Genomic DNA, 19,486 nt, shown 5'->3' with positions numbered 1-19,486 from the left:
ACATTCTTTTCCTTCGTTGTTATAAGTTTATTAATTTCTAATACCCGTCTATTATCTGTATTAAAAGTTTCCTTTAATGCAGTGTTATTTTAAAACATTGACAAAATAGCAAAACAGTGTATGTGTCAGACAATTTCTGAACTATATTTCAGTAAATAATAAAACATAATTTGTACTGGCACTTAGTAATTCAAAACTAACCAAGTAAATATTAATAACATGAAGTAATTATTGAAAGCTTAACTTTTAGTTAAAATCTTAACGAATACATGGTGCTTCTTGTAAAATCATCGAAACCAGTTATAACGACTCGGCCATATTTGGAACGAATTTTTACGTTCGTATGGTCGTACAACGGTCACGGCGTCCCACACATATTGGTACGCACGTTACTGGAGATGCAGAGACATATGATTCATCCAGAATGAATCTTTTTTAAACAGTGTAACCGACTCGCAAACAAAAAAACAAACGATCGTATTCTCACGAAGCTTCTCTACAGCACAAACAATAGACCATTCGTTATGAATTTGTAAAAATTTCCATTGGAATCATGAAAAATGAGTTGTGCTATTTACAAATTTTTATATCAAATTCAATCAAGTATAAAGTACTTATTAGCTGCATACTGTATTTTAAATTCGTGGTTAAATCTCTATTTTCAAAATATCAGTGAATTACACCTTCAACAAACAATTCCAGTTTATACTAACTAATTCTATCCTGTAGTGTACAAAAGATATACATTTGCATGCAATAAACAAAGTAAACTTACAAATAATGACTTCATTTTCAAACTCTTCGTATTTAGAATCACCATGTTTTTGAACAATGAAACTGTACTGCGAATGCGTGGTGAAGGATCTCATGGCACGTTCTGTTGAGACTCAACACAACGCTTCGAATTCAAACGGACCAATTGTGACCAACCGATCAACCGGATCGACCAATAAGAATGCGCGGACGTTCCAGGCAAGCGATAAGATGTAAGTATATGTCGTGCGTGTAGCCAAATGGTAACTGGTGTGAATCGCTGGAATACACAGGGATACTTGCATGTAGCAATAAAAGCAGCTAGCTAGTCCAGCGACCGTTCAGATCTCCTTGCATTATTGTCGAGTGTGTACGTGATCGTTCCTGTCGCTGGATCTCGACGCTCTGTGCAATTTTTAATACTTCGTTTCTTTGTTCTTCCGAGGTGAAAACAGGTAAGTCGAGCATTGCTCGTGACCGTGTGATAAGTTCGCATAGTGACAAGGGGACGCTACGAATTCGAACAAAGAGACGCCGTGCCGGTTACTCGTATGCATGTGTCCTACGAAAACGCTTAATCAATGTCGAACACGAGACAAAGAAAATCTCGTTTTTATCCGGCAACGCTGAACGACGTCTTCCACATTCGATTTACGGCGCAACTGCGGTATGTTGTCTCAAATGAATTTGTTGAACGCTTTCTTACAGATGCAATAAAATACATTTAAAAAACTGTTTTTAATAGGGTAATTGACCGCTTTGCCAAAGTAAACGTGTTTTTGATTACATTGTAACATTGTCCTGACGGCAGAAGGCTTTGCTCAAATTCAAATACCTTTTTTCTTCGTGTTTCAACTGCTCCGCTTACATAAGAATAACAGAAGCGCTATCAAATAGTACATTACTTACCGACACATGTATTTAATCATCTCTAGACTTTATACAAAAAAATTTACCTGACCATTGTTCGATAGAATAAAACGGTTAAAATTTGAAAAGCTAGTATTTTCAATATTGTTGGTTTTTAACGAGAATTGTTTTGGAAATGCGGAAAATTTTGATGCGACAGGTAAATGATGCGTAACTTTGTGCAGTCTCTTTGTTCGAGACGCATATATCGCGCAGATTTATTGAGACAGGGGTAATGAAGTAAACAATATAAATTATAAAGAAAATGAGATTATGGAATTGAAAAAATTTCATGTTTTCTTTTTATATCTGATTGGTTCATGAAATGAAGGCATTTCCTTCCAGTGACCCCACAATGGCTACTGCTTCGGAATCACCCGTCAACAATGAATGTAAGTGAAAACATTTATATACGAGTTACGAGCAAATGACACGTTTTATGAATTTAAAAGAATTTTTATTACGTTACATATATTTATCACTAAATTACAGAATATTCGTGTCTTTTTTATTATAGATCAATGATAAATAATTTACTCGTGAAATTTGTTAAAAATAATTTCGTCCTATACTACGATGCAATGGATATAGATTCTACGTGGATTATTTGGATCGACTTATTTATGCAATATAATTTTTAGTACTTCCGTACGAAATGTTAGACAAATATTTTTAACATTATTTTTTTTATGCGATCAGGATGTCGTTTTTTTGTAACAGGATTATCGTGTTGTCACGAATAAAGCACTTAACAAAATCGTATCAAAGAAACCACTAGCCAAATTGTGCGTAACGCGATTTTAGTGTGCTTCGCTGCGAAGTTAGTAGGACAAAGAATCCTTAATTAGTATGACGACTTAGGTAGCAGTAGGAACACACCCTAAGGCTGCAGAAAGTAGATAGATGCTGAGAAGAGGTCAGAGCCCTCCATTGGCGTCCTCGGAGAAGTGCAGCCTGCACTTCGCCGTGGCAACTACAGCTTGACTCGACTGCAGTGCTCGAACGCTTTTCAGTGATTCTCAATCCCTGTCGAATACAATAAACTTCCACTACGAAATGTTCACGAATATATTATTTATTTATACAAATAAACTGATATACCGCGGTGATTAGAACGATACAGTAAAATAGATACCATTGAAGTAACAATATCTTTATACATAATGAATGGATTCAAGAATTTAGTTTTTTAAAAGAAGCAAAAGGATTTCAGGACAATTTATTTAATCATTAGGATTTTTACGTCCCACAGCTTGTTATTTTGGAATGTTTATTCGAATTTTACGTTATCATGCGCATTTTCGCTACAGTTGCCAATTTCGCAATGCGAATAATTATGTCGCGATTGTATCGATCTCTTAATTCCGGAGTTGGTGAACGCGGTGTAACGGTCCCCGCATGAGTGTCGCGTATCGATAAATAACGCTATTTCACAATTCAGTGCGACGTAGACTACTATATAGCACGCGACTAGTACCTCCAGCTCTTTTTGCCGGGTCGCTGCTCTCGCTCCGGGGAATGAGATTCAAGCTTGCTGCACACGTGAAAGACCTCTCGGTCGGCTTGGTTGACTTTAAAGAGCGTGCACGGTGACATTGAAGTGCGTAGGTTAATCCGATTGTCCGGCAGCGTACAAGATATATCGGCTGCGACGGCCATAAGTGTTTCCACGGTGAAACTCTAGTATGTTTTTCTCGCCTTAAAGGGCATGCAACGATAAATCATGTTTTAAAACGATGCATTTTCTCGATTCGGACGACCCCCTCTTTTCTTTTTTTTTTTCTTTTTCGTTAACGTTTCTTTGAATCCAATTAAACGCGTCGCGTGAGCGAAGATGATTAAACGTCTTGTGAAATTTAAATTTAAATTATTTATTTTATTGATTTTTATGTACAACCTTTCTTCATCATCGAAGAACTATTTAGTATGATTTATTCATTTTTTAAAGGTATTTTTTGTTGCTCAGTATATAGGTTTGCAAAAACTTTATTAACGAAGGTAGTCCCTAAGGAGTCCGGGCTAAGACTGGCCCTTGCCTGCTCTCGGCTCTTCCTAAAATACTCATTCACACATACGCTCATACGTACACAACCTGGTGCCCGGTGTCACGTGTTCGGTAACGATGCCGATTGTCGGCACTGGTACCGATTTTCGGCGGCGGCACGTATAATTGCCTACATCTGTAAGAACAGGAACGAATTATATTTGAAGGAATATTATAACGTGGGCGCGGACAAGTTAGAGCGTTTTTAGAATTTTATAACGTGAAAGCTGTTTAGGATATTAGTTTGAAATTTGGTATCGTCATTTATACCAATCTTGCCAATTTACGTGCATTTTTCCTTCCAAAGATACGCAATAGTTTTTAAGGTATAAGCTGTTTGTGCAACCGTTGTAAAAGGAACTAATTTTTCCAGTTGCTGTTATACCTGCGCTCGTGATGGACGGATTAGAAAATCAAAGATATTATCAATATGCAGTGAGTCACAAAATTATTCGCCCAGTCGATAATGCGGCAAAGGTGAATGAACTAGTCAGGCAAGAAAGGATTTCTTAAAACTTCGTTACTTAGACACGCATAATTTGTAGCTCACTGTAATAAAATTTTAAAAACAATTGAACAGTTTCGATTTGTAATTGCAGAAGTTACAAATGAAAATTAATGTTTATTGATTTTCCATTTCGATAATTCATTACTATGGGTAGAGTAAAGAAACCAATATAAAGGATAAGAAAAATACTCTGTCGCAATATTCAAGCATTTGAACCTCGGTGTCTATATTACCCTGAATAGAGGGTGTTTACCTACCGGTGATAAATGTTTTAGGGGATGATTTTATAGATTGAAATATGACAAAAATCAAGAATGACAAAATTACATGTATGCTGTTAACGTTCATTTATTATTTTTATCTCGACATTTAATCAGAGTTTGAGCAAAATCGATCCATGGATAATGGTAACTCTTGTAGTTTGATAATTCTTCTGATATGTATTCGTTACTTATAAACTTTTGAAAAAACTGTTTTAAATGGATTAAAGAAAGAAAATTGAACTGTTTTAAAGAAAATTAAATATACTATTTCTCTATCTTCTGCAATAAAGGAAAAATTTAATGAAATTTTAGTTTTTGCACGTATTCAGTAAGTCTGAAGTGCAATTTTGTTATTCTTGATCTTTATCTTATTTTGGTTTCTAACATTATTATTCCTTAAAACACTTACCATCGGTGGATAAAAATGTCCCGTACAATTCCTGGTAGCAAATTACCGATATCAATGATATCTCAGAGGTACAAAATGCTATCGTATACGCCAAAAACAGATAGGATTATGAAGTAAATAGTAACAAAATAAACAGAAATTGTCATTTATGGGTAAAAACACTTGAAAGAAGGATTTCATCAAGTTCATTAACATATACCGTATGAATAGCAAAGTAAAGAGAATTCTATTAATATCTCATGACAATTTTGTACAGTTCGATACTATATTTTTCCCCACAATAACAATTATCTCAAAAAACGATGCCTCGAACGAACAAATTTTATCCTTCGTTTACCATGCGCTTTTTCTCAATCGTGGGACATCCTGTGCATATTGCAAATATTTTTGTTTGTGTAATATATGTAGGTATGCAATTGTTTTATGTATTTTACGGATGCATTAGTAAGACCTGAAGCCATTAGAAAATACAAAAAAAATACGGAAGATATCGAACATGGAAGTTATTTAAAAAACTTAGCCAAATAATGCTGTCGGTTTCGTGACGCTTACATCGTATGCCGTGCTTACGATTTCTGCGCAATTTACCGTGGTTCGTGACTAGCAGAAAAAGGGGGGCGTATTCATTATTAACATCGGCCGTTTCTCCGGTTCCGAGTTCTGAAAATATTCTGCGATATCGATCCATCCGTCGAAAGATTCATTCACTTCGCGGCGTATCCTTCGACCGTAATGCGTCACGTGTTCCCCGACATTGCGACTGTTCGATCGCGTCCGTCGAACGGAAAAGTTTACGGAACAACGGTCCGCCGTTTCTGTCCCACATTTTCCAACAACGGCGTTTCCTTGGCCATTGTCACGCCATTTACAGCGATCGATCCTGCCCGCCGCGGCTTGTTAAAAGTCCACGATAATACCGGGAAGGAATAAAGAAATCGGTGGAACCTGTACCTCGGTCAAAGATCTCTCGGGACAAGGGGTGCGTCGAACGAAAAGTTTAGAAACGTAGTTTCCAAATATGTGTAGACGCGTACCCTCGTGGCCGGCAAAGAAAATGTATCGATGACTCATTTGGTCGAAATCAGGGAGGGACAATGGCTGGATTTAATTGTTTTTCACCCCTTCGAGAGGCCACTCGATTCGCGTGACAATTAAGGGACGTTTTCTTATTAGGGTGTCCCAGAAAATATGTCGTATTTTCGCCTTATTCCTTTCTACGAGCCATTTACGTAAACCTTCCGTCTTCTTCACAAGCAGAATCGATTACGCTGACAATGGATCCTTTACCAGATTACGTATCACGGTAAATCGGCTCGGCAATGCTGTTTGCGTGTCCTCTGTACGTTTCGTTTTTAGAATGCACGTAGAAGCTTTACTTTTATAGTTGTAATTTATCCAGTGTACGGTGCAAATATTGGATTCTCGTATCAAACTTGAATGTGCCCAGTTGTTCGCGTCCAAAGAAGCATCATGGTATTGCAGAGGAATGCAATTACTTTCAGAACGATGGTAGAAGATCGTAGATCAGGGATGGGGGACCCTGCGGCCTTTTGTGATGATCGGTACATTTTCGCATATTTTGTTACGCTACCGTCTATAAGCGTAATCGTACCTATGGACGTTGACCTGTAAAATATTAACAGTGTTAAATTCTGAATGAAGCTGAAGCGTTGCAACAAGCACTGTTGCTAGGAATTAATTGGAGAATGTATTACTTAACTGTTACTATTAAAAATAATTAATAAACTTGGAAATAATAGGTATAGCAATATTTTAAGTTTTATTTAAAACGATGCTTCGACTAAGTTGGACAAAATTGTAAATTATTATTTTGAATTATAAGAGAAAAATTAATAATCTTAATATATTAACATCTTCCCAGTTAAGATACAGGGTGTTCGGCCACACCTGGGAAAAATTTTAATGGGGAATTTTAGAGGCCAAAATAAGACGAAAATCAAGAATACCGATTTGTTGATGGAGGCTTTGTTAAAAAGTTATTAACGTTTAAAGTTTCGCCCGTACTGAATTTTTTTCTCGAAAATGCGCAGGATTTCGGGGGTATGTCTATTCACCAAAAATGATTTTAATTGATCCTCGCAGCCGAAAATAATTTTTTTAGGACGATTTGAAATTTTTTTTTTCCGTCGAAAAACTTCACACCTTCTCAAATTTTTTTCTAGAAAGTGGGTAGGATTTCGGGGGTATGTTTATTCACCAAAAATTATTGTAATTGATCCTCGCAACTAAAAATAATTTTTTTAGTACGATTTGAAACTTTTCAATATCGACGAAAAATTGGTCCACTTTCTTCAATTTTTTTCTAAAAAATGCGTAGGATCTCGAGGGTATGTATAATGACAAAAAATGATGGCAATTGACCCCCGCAACCGAAAATAATTTTTTTAGAACGATTTGAAATTTTTTTTTTTCGTCGAAAAATTTCAGCACCTACCCAATTTTTTTTCTCGAAAGTGGGTAGGATTTCGGAGGTATTTGTATTCACCAAAAATTATTATAATTGACCCCCGCAACTAAAAATAATTTTTTTAATGCAATTTGAAATCTTTTAATTTCGTCGTAAAATTTCACACCTTCTCGAATTTTTTTCCCGAAAGTGGGTAGGATTTCGGGTGTATGTGTAATGACCAAAACTGATTGTAATTGACCCCCGCAACCGAAAATAATTTTTTTAGGACGATTTGAAATTTTTTTTTTCCGTCGAAAAACTTCACACCTTCTCAAATTTTTTTCTAGAAAGTGGGTAGGATTTCGGGGGTATGTTTATTTACCAAAAATTATTGTAATTGATCCTCGCAACTAAAAATAATTTTTTTAGTACGATTTGAAACTTTTCAATATCGACGAAAAATTGGTCCACTTTCTTCAATTTTTTTCTAAAAAATGCGTAGGATCTCGAGGGTATGTATAATGACAAAAAATGATGGCAATTGACCCCCGCAACCGAAAATAATTTTTTTAGAACGATTTGAAATTTTTTTTTTTCGTCGAAAAATTTCAGCACCTACCCAATTTTTTTTCTCGAAAGTGGGTAGGATTTCGGAGGTATTTGTATTCACCAAAAATTATTATAATTGACCCCCGCAACTAAAAATAATTTTTTTAATGCAATTTGAAATCTTTTAATTTCGTCGTAAAATTTCACACCTTCTCGAATTTTTTTCCCGAAAGTGGGTAGGATTTCGGGTGTATGTGTAATGACCAAAACTGATTGTAATTGACCCCCGCAACCGAAAATAATTTTTTTAGAACGATTTAAAATTTTTTTTTTCGTCGAAAAATTTCAGCACCTACCCGATTTTTTTTCTCGAATGTGAGTAGGATTTCGGAGGTATTTGTATTCACCAAAAATGATTGTAATTGACCCCCGCAACCGAAAATAATTTTTCCAGAACGATTTGAAAAATTTGAATTTAATTGTTAATAACTGTTTAACGAAGCCTCCATCAACAAATGTTCTTGATTTTCGTCTTATTTTGGCCTCTAGAATCCCTCATTAAAATTGTTCTCGGGAGTGGCCGAACACCCTGTATATCTTTGTTACAATTATATTGAAGATTCAACTTAGGTTGAAACGTCGACTCCGATGAAACGTTAAATATTGTATTAAAAAATAAACTTTCGATGGTACATGACGATGAAAAGTTAATTGCTTTTATCGATCTGTGCGTCGTGCTATGCATCGTTTGCTGGCAAAACACGGGGGGAAAAAAACAAAGATTAAAAAATGTTTTGCTCGTTTATGGACGCTTAAAAAGATATTACTTTGTATTTGGGTAAGTGTCTTTGGAGGAACTGCGGTAATTTTTTTATTTCGTTTGCAATTTTAATGGAGCATCGAGTATATCGGAGTACACGTGTCTATCAGGAATATTGGAACAATCGAAGCAAGACTGCTAAGCATTCCGGTTACACTTCGGTATGCGTGCTGCAAAGTTAAGATTTCCAGCATTGCGCGCACAATGGCGCAACCAAGTAAAGTGGAGATCCAGCAGCAGGGCTAGATTTATAGTAGATATCTGCGCAAAATGGGGCGACGGTTACGTAAAATTTCGCAAACTTCAAAATCAATATACCGTGGAGTAATTATCTAGAGGTACTTAGACGTTACAACACACGATTATACATAAATTCGTGCACATACGAGATTGTACACTATATTATAGACTTGTGCTTAAGAACAAGGAATACAGAAAGATTAAATCAAGTTAAGAAAAACTTTGAAAAATCACTATGCTTGGCTAGGAGCTTGAGTAAAAGTAGAAGAATTAGATTCGACCAAATTATACTTAAATTTGTATGTAAATAATGTGAAACAATCCTCCATTATAGTTCGGTTAGTGACGCAAAATTGGCAAAGGCTGAACTGATCGAACGTCGTTGCTAAACTGTGAAACTTAGCAAAGGAATCTATTGATTAACGTAAATCAACACGAATCTTGAATAGCTTTAGACGGATAATACTTTATATCAGTATTGCGGTAGTAGTTTAATTGGATTGTGTATATTTTGATATACAGGGTGTTCGGCTACCTCTAGCAAAAATTTTAATGAGCAATAGTATATGCCAAAATAAGACGAAAATCAAGAATACCAGTTTGTTGATGGAAGCTTCGTTAAAAAGTTATTAACGTTTAAAGTGCCGCCCTTACTAAATTTTTTTCTCGAAAATGCGCAAGATTTCGGGGGTATGTCTATTCACCAAAAATGACTGTAATTGAACCCTACAACCGAAAATAATTTTTCCACAACGATTTGCAATTTTTTAATTTTCTCGAATAATTTCACACCTTCTCTATTTTTTTTCTCGAAAGTGGGCAGGATTTCGTGGGTATGTCTAATGACAAAAACTGATTGTAATTGACCCCCGCAACCGAAAATAATTTTTCCACAACGATTTGCAATTTTTTTTCTCCGTTGAAAAATTTAGGCACCTAATTGGATTTTCAGTAAGGAATTTTTTTCTCGAAAGTGCGTACAATTTCGGAGGTATGTGTAATGATAAAAAATGATTGTAATTGATCCCCGCAACCGAAAATAATTTTTTTAGAACGATTTGAAAAATTTTTTTTCGCCGAAAAATTTCACCACCTACTCGATTTTTTTTCTCGAAAGTAGATAGGATTTCGGAGGTATGTGTACTCACCAAAAATGATTGTAGTTGACCCCCGCAACCGAAAATAATTTTTCCAGAACGATTTGAAATTTTTGAATTTAATTGTTAATAACTTTTTAACGAAGCTTCCATCAACAAATTAGTATTCTTGATTTTCGTCTTATTTTGGCCTCTACTATCGCTCATTAAAATTTTTGCTAGAGGTGGCCGAACACCCTGTATATGAGACATAAATCGCGGATGAGCAACATTACGCCGATAAAAAGACCTGTTCTCACCAAATCTTCAAATATTCTCGATGGACTGCTGAATTTCGCGAAGATCGTTGCAAGAAGATATTGCACATTGGTCAGCAACTTGGCTAGGAGGCAGAGCCAAAACTATAAAGAGCTCGAGAGTGGTTGAAATTGGACAGATATTTTACGTCTCTACATAGCAGTATTCAAATATTACTGCCATACAATCAGGTTCTAACTGGTCTCTGCGAAATGCAACAACGATGCCTTACTAAATAGCTATTCGTTATAGTCCCTAAAAATCTAAATGGAAAGAAGATATCGTCTGTGGATCAACAATCTGGCTACGAGCCCAAGTCAAGATACAAAAGAGTCGATGGTTCGGGTAAATTCGTCACGCCTACATCCAAAGCCACTCAAATACTATCAACAAACGATTAGACTTCAACTGATCTGTACGCAATACGGAAACATTTGATACTTCCAAAAATGTAAAAAAAACCAGAAAGCTACACGATGAAAATATAGTGAATTTTCTATTACTCTATGCGTGATATCGTGATCTCGTATTGATCTGGAAGCTGTTGATATACACTTTCCGATAACTCTATCTATAATAAACTGTAGGACCTGGCAAAGATAGTGGCACGATGATATCGTCGTTGGTCAAGAGTCTGGCTAAAACTCCAAGACAAAATGCAAGAGCCTCGACTGTGGTTGGAATATATCTTTCGGTAGGGTTTGAAGAGATACTTGGCATTTACAATACTATGACTATACAATGAGACCTCGACCAATGTACATGCAATATCGCAACCCGATCACGGTACATGGCCTCCGTGTAGTCCTATTTTTTCTGATAACTCGGAATCTACAAACATGTTCGGTATACTGCGACACTTCGCGCAGATGTTGTAAGAAGACATCGTCTATTGATCAGCAGTCTGGCTAAGAACCTGAGTCAAAATGCAAGAGGGTCGACGGTGGTAGGGTTTGGAGAGATCCTTCACACCTACAATACTACGACTGTGTACAATGAGTCGACAACTGATACCTGTGCACTATCGCCTTTGGTCGTAGTTTTATCCTTTGCGACAATTCAGAATCTACAAATGTCATCGATAGATTACGTAACTTCGTGAACATGATGGCAACAGGATATTATCCATTGATCAGCAGTCTGAAACGAAAAACTTACGTCAAGACACGATACAGTTGAATTTGGATGGAAATACTATCAGTCTTCGACACGACAGAGAACACGATACGGAAACTTCGGTTCTCTTTTTATTTTTCTAGACTGCAGAATTTGACGAAAATGGCCGAAGACTGATGAAAAACGTTGCAACAATTTAAGTCACCAAACACTGTACTCGATACAGTGGCTTTGGTAAAAAGCCCCTAATTGTTCGGTGTTTTCGACGCCACGAAATCTGCAAACGTCTTTCGAAGACTGCAGAACTTCGCGAGGACGATCGCCATCGTTCGTAGATCAGTGTGACGGTGCTCTAGGAGTCGGTGCCAAAAATATAAAAGCGGTTGGATTTTGGACAGATGGTATTTTACGCCTCCACGTAGGCCTCCACACGTGCCTAGCGACCGGCTGCCGGGTCCACCATATAGGCATGTTGAGCCTGCTCGAGGTGGAGGTTGGAGGTTGGAGGTTAGCGGAGGTGGAAGGGTGGCATGTCGTCGGGTAGGTGGCTGCTCGGTACGGCTGGGAAGGGTGGTCTGCCACGGCTAGGGCCGCAAGAGGCGCCGGTAGGTGGATATTGAGCGACGCCGGGCGTCGTGGCGCACTGTGCGGATCAGTCGCCCTCCAGCCACCGCCCCAGATACGAGTTCAGCCACTTCCGGCTCTCCTCTTTGCTCGTCGGACGTGCCCCTCTCGGCGACTTCTGTGATCCCTCGTTTCCTTCCCGCTGCTCGCCGCTAGTTTCCCGCAAGAGCTTTCAGTTTCGTTCGTTGCGTGGATTCGCGAACAAGAGGAGAGCGTAAACGCTAGAAATATGCTGATCGGTCTCGTGCGCGACTCAGTGCTGCAGTGCTTCTGTCATAGCTGCAAAGCACCCCTGAGCATCATAGGTGAGTCTCAAAACGAAACCGCGCGTCGGACCCATTTCCAATCGTCCTGCAACCGTTTGCCGCTTTTTCATGTGCCGCAACCGGTAGCTTAGATACGCGTACACCGACGAACGCTAGAAGGGGAGGAGTCGATATAGTGGTGAATGACTCCTCCGGCGATCGAGGTGATCCGCTAAACTCGCGACCAGGTCGCTTTTAATCCGATTTTGTACGGCATCGCCTCGTACCTGTTTCGATCCGACGGTATTTTACACCCGTTCGTTTCAATTTCGATCGTAACTCGATTCGAAGTCGTCGGTATCCGTTCCTCAAGGGCCAACCGTCCGTTTATTCCTCAAATCTGAAACGAACATTCCGGTTAACTTTGAGAAAAAAATAGTAATTTATTAAAGTACGTCTCGGTCGAAGTAGCTAACTACTTGTAAAACCTCCCGTAAAGGTCCTTCGTTATATATGCGTTCTTCTTCGATCTTGACGGTCGTCGTATTTTTACTGCAGTCGACGGAGGTCGATATTCTCGCTACTACTATCGTATTATTCTAGACGCCCGCAGTTCGATCAATTTCTCCACCGTCCGCCAATCGGTACTCATGGTGCAGCACTCGTGTATCACCGGTATGACGATGGAAATTATCGCACAGGCGAAATGTCTTTTTGAAAATAAAATTACAATTCGACTTATTTTACCAAACGTAATCGGGATATTAATCGAACAAAACCAAATTCTTTTTTTTCTCAATTTTTTTTTTAATTTTAATTTTAATTTTTTTTTTTTAATTCATGGATTAAAATCACACAGGCAAAGATCGCAATAGCGCCCGGTACGCACGTGGCTCGTGGAAAGTTCTTCGCGAAACGATCGGGGTGCGGCCCAAGATGGCCACCCTCGGTTGTTGGCCGATAGCGAGCAGACGGTTGCATCGATTTCCCGATAATTAAAGCATGATCCCCGTTTCCCTGGTCCCTACGGTAATACGGTACTCTCATTGATTCTCAATTTTCGAAGCGGGAGATAGGAGGGGCAATGCGCCCTTCAAGAAGCCCAGCGGCAAAGGAAAGCCGCGGACTAAGCAGCCGAAGAAAGTGAAGTTCATCAGTGAGTACGCTTTTAATTAACGAGTCGCTTTGCTTTCACGATTAACGGGACCCACCACGATCGAACGTCTTCGAGCCGAGCACATTTCACGGGGCGAACTTTTACCCCGAGAGTAAATTTTTAACTTGCACGAAGGATACCAGGACCTTCGGGTCACCGATTTCATTAAGATTTTTAGCACTGGTAGATCTTGTTACCCCGTTTACAAATATATACCATTACAGGGTTAGATACTCAATATTTCTCGAGATATTCGCAATTCAAAAATAGCTCAGGTATTACGTGTCGGACTGTCGACCGGGCGGGTCAGAGTTCCATTCCCCGTCCATGCAAATTTTTGTTCTTCTCTGTATTCATATATACAAAATATTTTACGTAAAATTAAAAATATGTATGAAAAAATATATTTTGCGTATATAAATACAGAAAAAAGAAGAATTAAAAAAAAATTGCACGTACGGGGAACGAACTCTGACGCAGTACCTGATCCACGCCAACTCTTTGTTAGTGGCATCTATTTAATTTGTTTTCCAGGAGTATCGAAGCTTTTTAATTGTAAATATCTCGAAAAATATTAAATATCTAACCTTATAATGATATATATTTGTAAATGAGGTAGCAAGATCTGCCGGTGATATAAAAATCCCAATGAAATCGGTGACCCGAGGGTCCTGTATTCTCCTTGTTGGACGATCAGGGTAGAAAGTGTCGCCTTTGATCGGCGAAATTGTTCGCTTCCATCTAGCACGTCGCATCGAGCAGATCTCGTTAGTATCACGGTTTGGGAATTGGTCGACGTGTTTCATCGATCGAATCGCGCACGTTGGGGGGGTGTAATGAACCCGGCGCGAATGGTCGCCAATATGTCGCCGGTTGAATTATAAATCGTAAGCGGCGAATGTCGAAGAACGCTCGAACGTGTGTTGTACGTGGGGTGGCCGCTAAAAGGTGCGTGTGCCGACGCTAGACATCGCGGCGCCTAGAGACAATCGTCCCGTGGGCTGATCGATCCTTCCTCCTCGCATCTCTGACAATGAGTCATACTTCCGTAACTTACTCGTGCACTCAGGGAGCAACGGAGACTGGTGGTATCGAGAAATCTTTCGCCTACGTGGATTACTTCCATCCGTGATTTTTTTTAAACGCATCTGTAACGGAACCATCGATTTTTGTTGGAAAGTAAAATTACTTGAAACCGAGTTCAAATAAAAATTATTTAAAAAGTATCGCAACGATCAATGAACTTTCTCGAAAAAATTTATTTCGATTTTCGAGCAGTTCTCGTCGTCTTATCACTAGGGGGGAGGGGGGGGGGGGGCAATTTAGTCTTTGCGTCAATTACTCCCATTGCATCCGTGATTTTTTAAAACAGGTTCGTCACGTACGTTGAAGGTGAATGTATCGACGCAATCTTCATAAATTCATCGTTTGCAAGATTTTTGTACCAAAAAGCAATAAAATCAATATTGTCACATTTTCCTCGAACCTCTGATCTGTAATAAAAAATGAATTAATTAGAAATTAATTTAATTATCATATTGAAAAATGATATTACTTATTTTCCATAAAGTGATTTAAATACACAGGGTACGAATATTTTGTACTTCCTGTAGTAGTGTAGTAATAAATTGAAAAGGTAAAATAACATTGTTTTGTTTATGATTTTGTAGACTGTCACGCGCGAGCCTCACCTTTATGTTGCAACTTTGCAAATAATACAAAGTTAATTATAAAACCATATTATGCCTGGTTATAAATGATCATTTTACGGTTAAAAAAACTTTATTAAACGCGTGCGTGCCTGAAGTACTTTCAAAACTGAAACCTCGTACAAAACAATTTTATTTTCTGGGGGAGAAATTTTAATGGGAGATCCTAGAGACAAAAATAAGATGAAAATTCTATTCTATAAAAATAAGTTCTCACTCAGAAAACTGTGAGGCTGTCGATACGTCACTCAGTAGAGTTTCTCATGGCGTGCACGCAGCTATTCGCAGATCGCCGTTAATAACTTTTTAACGAAGCCTCGATCAACAAATTCGTATTCTTGATTTTAGTCTTATTTTGACCTCTGGAATCTCCCATTAAAATATTTCCCCTGAATCATGCACACCAATAAGAAGAAGAAAAAACATTGTGTTTGCACATCATTACATTTAACAAATGGTTTTGTAAAAGGCGAATTGACTTATTTCACTCCCCCACTGCTCTTGTAGCGACCGAAATTCGATGCCAGGAAAAGTCTAAGGGTGGCCTGTGCTACGAGGTAATTTTGGCTGAGCCAACAGTACCTAAGAGAGCACCATCGCCGCCGCAGACAAGTTCGACTCAACAAATCGCTATCGAAGATAAGCTTAGAGCGGCCGAGGAGAGAAGACTTTCATTGGAAGCTCATAAACTCGCAGCTCTCACCGCTAAGCTTAGCAAAATTGAAGAGGCCGCTCGCAAAAAGGATGAACTCAACTCTGCTTTCATTGCCGCGACTCGCGAGGCTCTGGACGCCAAGATGAACAACTCCGAGGAGAAACGAGAGGCACATATCGCAGAACTGAGGAACAAGCTGAAAGAGCACGTTAGTTGAAGTTTACTACGTTACGAGTATCCCACGGAATGTCGATGAGACTTATTGTGGAAACTCGTTACCTAGAACAATTGAACGATTTTCAGTCACGCTGCTATTTTATTTATGTTTCGGTTACAGTTAGAAAGCGTAGAGAAGACTCGCTTGAGTCTCGAACTTGAAACCGAGGAGGTTCGCTGTGCTGCTCAGCGCGACGAAAATAGGATGCCTGATCGTTTCAAGGCGCATGTTAGTATACGAGATCATTAATCAATTATGTGGTATCTAATACATTACGATTTAGTAAATACTGTGTCTCTTAACATTTAGGAAGAACTAGTCACTCGTATACGCCAAGCAATATCTGAGCGCGTGCAACAGGTCGAGGCTCAAATCCAAGACAAGCTGGATCAGGCTCGCGAACGTCGCGAGAACATCGAACGCGAACAAAAGGAGAAGCTGCGTAACCATGTAAGTTGCACGCGTTATACTGTTGCCAAGTTACAGTATATTGTTTTATGGGTTTTCTATTCGATTGTTTTGGGCAGTATCAGGAAGGATTTCTCGCTTTGTAGAAGTAATTACAGATCTGGTTTGGTAAAGTTTCGAAAACAGGACGCGGCGAGCGTTGAGATTTTCAAAACTTGTTTTTTAGTGGAAATCCTTTCTCGCGCACTATCAACAAATTTACCCAATAAGGGACTTTGAAATGGTCGTTTAGAACACTGTGAAGATAGCAAAAGTGCGTCAGATGGCGGATGAGTGCGCCACGAGAGAACTTCTGGCGAAAAAGTTCGAATTTGACAAGAGGGTTTCTACTGCGGAGCAGAACCGACAGCGAGAGATTCAACGTCGTGTGCAGGCTATTCGCCAGCATGTAATTTCGCCCTCTTTTTGTTGATTCGATATTCTTATTGTCTTATCCCCCTGCTGTCATGAACGTGGCTTATTATATATCTGTTACGCTGATTAAGTTCAGTAGGAATACCGATGATTTCAGTAGGCTACAATTGTTAGAGTTTTTAATGAATGTTACCGTGCTTCGACGCATTATGTTGCAGAGAATAGTCAATAGGAAATTCATTTCTATTATGTACGATTACATACCTAATTATTTTTCTAATTTTCTTTTCAGCATGACCCCGCATTTATGAGCTACAATATTTTATAAATACATGTTAGCTTAATCTTAGTTAGCATGTACCACTTTTTACATTTTGTTTATAAAATAATGCAATTCCGTTGGTTTACGGTTTAAAGTATCGTTTGTTCTTCTTGTTGTATAGGAAAAGCGCGCGGAGATGGTGAGACAGAACAAAGCAGCTCTGTCTGAACAATCTGGCCTGCCCGCTGAGAAGGAGACCGCCAGCTCTGGGTAAACAGAAGATCGTTCTCGATGAATGATATTTTAACGAGGATTGCGATCTCGTGCTTGACGAGACTCCGTTACGCTTTGTGCCATTTTTTTTGTTCGCTGGAAGAAAATTTTTTAAAAAACTCGCAAGCGATTATAGTAGTTGGAGAGATTTGCAATTTTAACGATCTTATTTTATTACAGTGGTTGAGAGACAGACTAAATCCGTTTAGAAAAAAAATATTTAAAAGTCATTTGAGGAGTCGTTTGCAAGGAACGATCGACTTGTTTTTTCCCCCTCACTTTGTACTTGTGTAAAATCACTGCCTTCATCTAACTACACACTGGTTTGTTAAAAAAAAAAAAGAAAAAAAATACACAAACATACGCGTACTAACCTCAGTTTAGAATACATGTAAAATATTATTTTTCAGTTCTAATGTGCCTACCACTTAAACGATTGTGGATCTACAAGATGGCATTAAAAAAAATAATAACTTTCTCTACGTTTGTGAATGATTATGTATGTTGGAGTAATTAATATTTTACAATTTCTTTTTATATCTCGCTTGTTTTCAATATATTCGCTTCCTTTACAATGGCTATGGTGTTATTGTTAATTTGATTATTTAGTTGAAGAATCATTTATTCGAGTTCCGAGATCGAAAAGAAGGATCATAACGATCATCAGAGTCAAGTGTTTTAACATTTCATTATACAATTTCATATGTTTCTCTTGAGTTTTGTCTCTGTTCTTTTTTCCAACTTTTCGGTGTTTCGTTCGTTAAATGTTTACTTTCATTCATAGGATAATAATAGAATACTACCGCTACAATTAGATCTTAAGTGGTAATTGCGACCATGTGTGTGTACACGTACCATACGTAATAAACGTACCTACGTGTATGGTATGTGCCGACATCTGAGCACACATAATATATATGATAGTGCTTTATACTAGGCTTGAAAACTTTAAAACCATTTTGTACTCGATCATTGTAATATTACTGCGCTAACTGAACAAGAACATTCACAAGTTATGTAGTCTAATTGAATATGATAATATGATGCTTCTGTGATGACTTAATTATATGTCAAAATGTGTAGTGTTTAAGTGAGAATGTGTGAGAAAGGGAGAGAGAGAGCAAGACATTTAATTCCTCTACGCTCGTATGGATACCGTGGCTAGGGGCCTTAATTCTCTTTTTTTCGTATTATACATCATCGCTGGAAGTACTTAATTTCTAATGTAATAACCGTAACCGGGGCAAAGTTTTCGTCAAATTCCCTTTTCTTAACGAAATAGACATCTGGTGGTTTCTCGACCTTCGTAGATACTCGCATATATTGGGGAATACCAAAAAACGGGAGGAAACTTTTAGCTCTGGTCACGGTATCGTCATAAAACAAAGGGTTATAAAAAAAAAAAAAAAATATGTCGCAGTGATATTGCAACCGATACCCTACGTTCTAGATATTGATATTATACAGAAAATTTTTACAAAGGGCTATTCGCAGAAATGTTAACGCGAGATTAATAAAAACTAATTAAGTAAAAAGAGTTCGAAAGGAAAACACTTGAACTCGTACGTCGAGGAATATGCAACTTATAACCTATAATGCTGAGTGTCGCGATTAATTCGCTACGTGTTACAACGTCATAAAGAAAGTCGGATGATTTCGCATTTTCTTACAGTTACGATAGGTGACGAATAACGTCTATTTTTGCATAATTGTTGTGATCTTTTGCAAAATGTATCTCGTACGATTATAATATAAATGCCCGACGTATGTATGTTATGATTGTCCTTTTCGACTTACGTTATAATATATAAATATATATAGATATGATATGATCATTACAATATACTATCGTTTCTTGTGAGCTTTGGTATTGTCTTATACTAGACGAATGAAAAATCGTGAAAAACCAATTTCTCAACGATACATTGGCTGCCTTCGATATTCTTTGTTTAACCTCTTTAGTTGGGATAATGTGTGTTCGAAAAAGAACATGATTGTGTGAAGTAAAAGGCCGTACCTACACGCAACTGTGGTAGTTTTTTCTTCTATTACCAGTCTCCTTTTATCTGCCTTTTCCAAACTTCCGTACATCGTCGTTTCTATTTTGC

The 19,486-nt window shown here is 38.1% G+C and overlaps 1 protein-coding gene across 6 annotated transcripts; it reads left to right on the top strand.

The window, feature by feature from the left end:
* Positions 1–1,103: 1,103 nt before the first annotated feature.
* On the top strand, positions 1,104–19,402 carry LOC122397539 (calponin homology domain-containing protein DDB_G0272472). 6 transcript variants are annotated; one of them, XM_043396772.1, is made up of 7 exons: positions 1,104–1,208; positions 1,994–2,054; positions 15,657–16,012; positions 16,142–16,249; positions 16,331–16,471; positions 16,722–16,877; positions 17,287–19,402. In XM_043396772.1, exons 2-7 carry the CDS (start codon positions 2,018–2,020, stop codon positions 17,377–17,379), a joined length of 891 nt encoding a protein of 296 aa, XP_043252707.1. In that variant the 5' UTR covers positions 1,104–1,208; positions 1,994–2,017; the 3' UTR covers positions 17,380–19,402. The 6 variants fall into 6 exon arrangements, with proteins under 6 accessions (XP_043252707.1, XP_043252706.1, XP_043252709.1 ...); XM_043396771.1 differs by having other exon boundaries at positions 1,110–1,208; positions 2,008–2,054; XM_043396774.1 differs by lacking the exon at positions 1,104–1,208 and adding an exon at positions 1,406–1,420 and having other exon boundaries at positions 2,008–2,054.
* Positions 19,403–19,486: the final 84 nt, after the last annotated feature.

Source organism: Colletes gigas, unplaced genomic scaffold, assembly GCF_013123115.1.
Source record: "Colletes gigas isolate AHSC1104 unplaced genomic scaffold, ASM1312311v1 Colletes_gigas_Sc00009, whole genome shotgun sequence".
NCBI classification, from domain to species: domain Eukaryota; kingdom Metazoa; phylum Arthropoda; class Insecta; order Hymenoptera; family Colletidae; genus Colletes; species Colletes gigas.
The sequence above is the reverse complement of the archived record's forward strand: the minus strand, read 5'-3'. Positions and strand labels throughout refer to the sequence as shown.

Bases quoted from the DNA above. Each gene is read 5' to 3' on its own strand.
- LOC122397539 (XM_043396770.1), top strand. From the start codon at position 12,269: ATGCTGATCGGTCTCGTGCGCGACTCAGTGCTGCAGTGCTTCTGTCAT. The intron at 13,441-15,656 runs GTGAGTACGCTT...CTGCTCTTGTAG, and splicing joins GAAGAAAGTGAAGTTCATCA to CGACCGAAATTCGATGCCAG. The intron at 16,472-16,721 runs GTAAGTTGCACG...ATGGTCGTTTAG, and splicing joins AGGAGAAGCTGCGTAACCAT to AACACTGTGAAGATAGCAAA.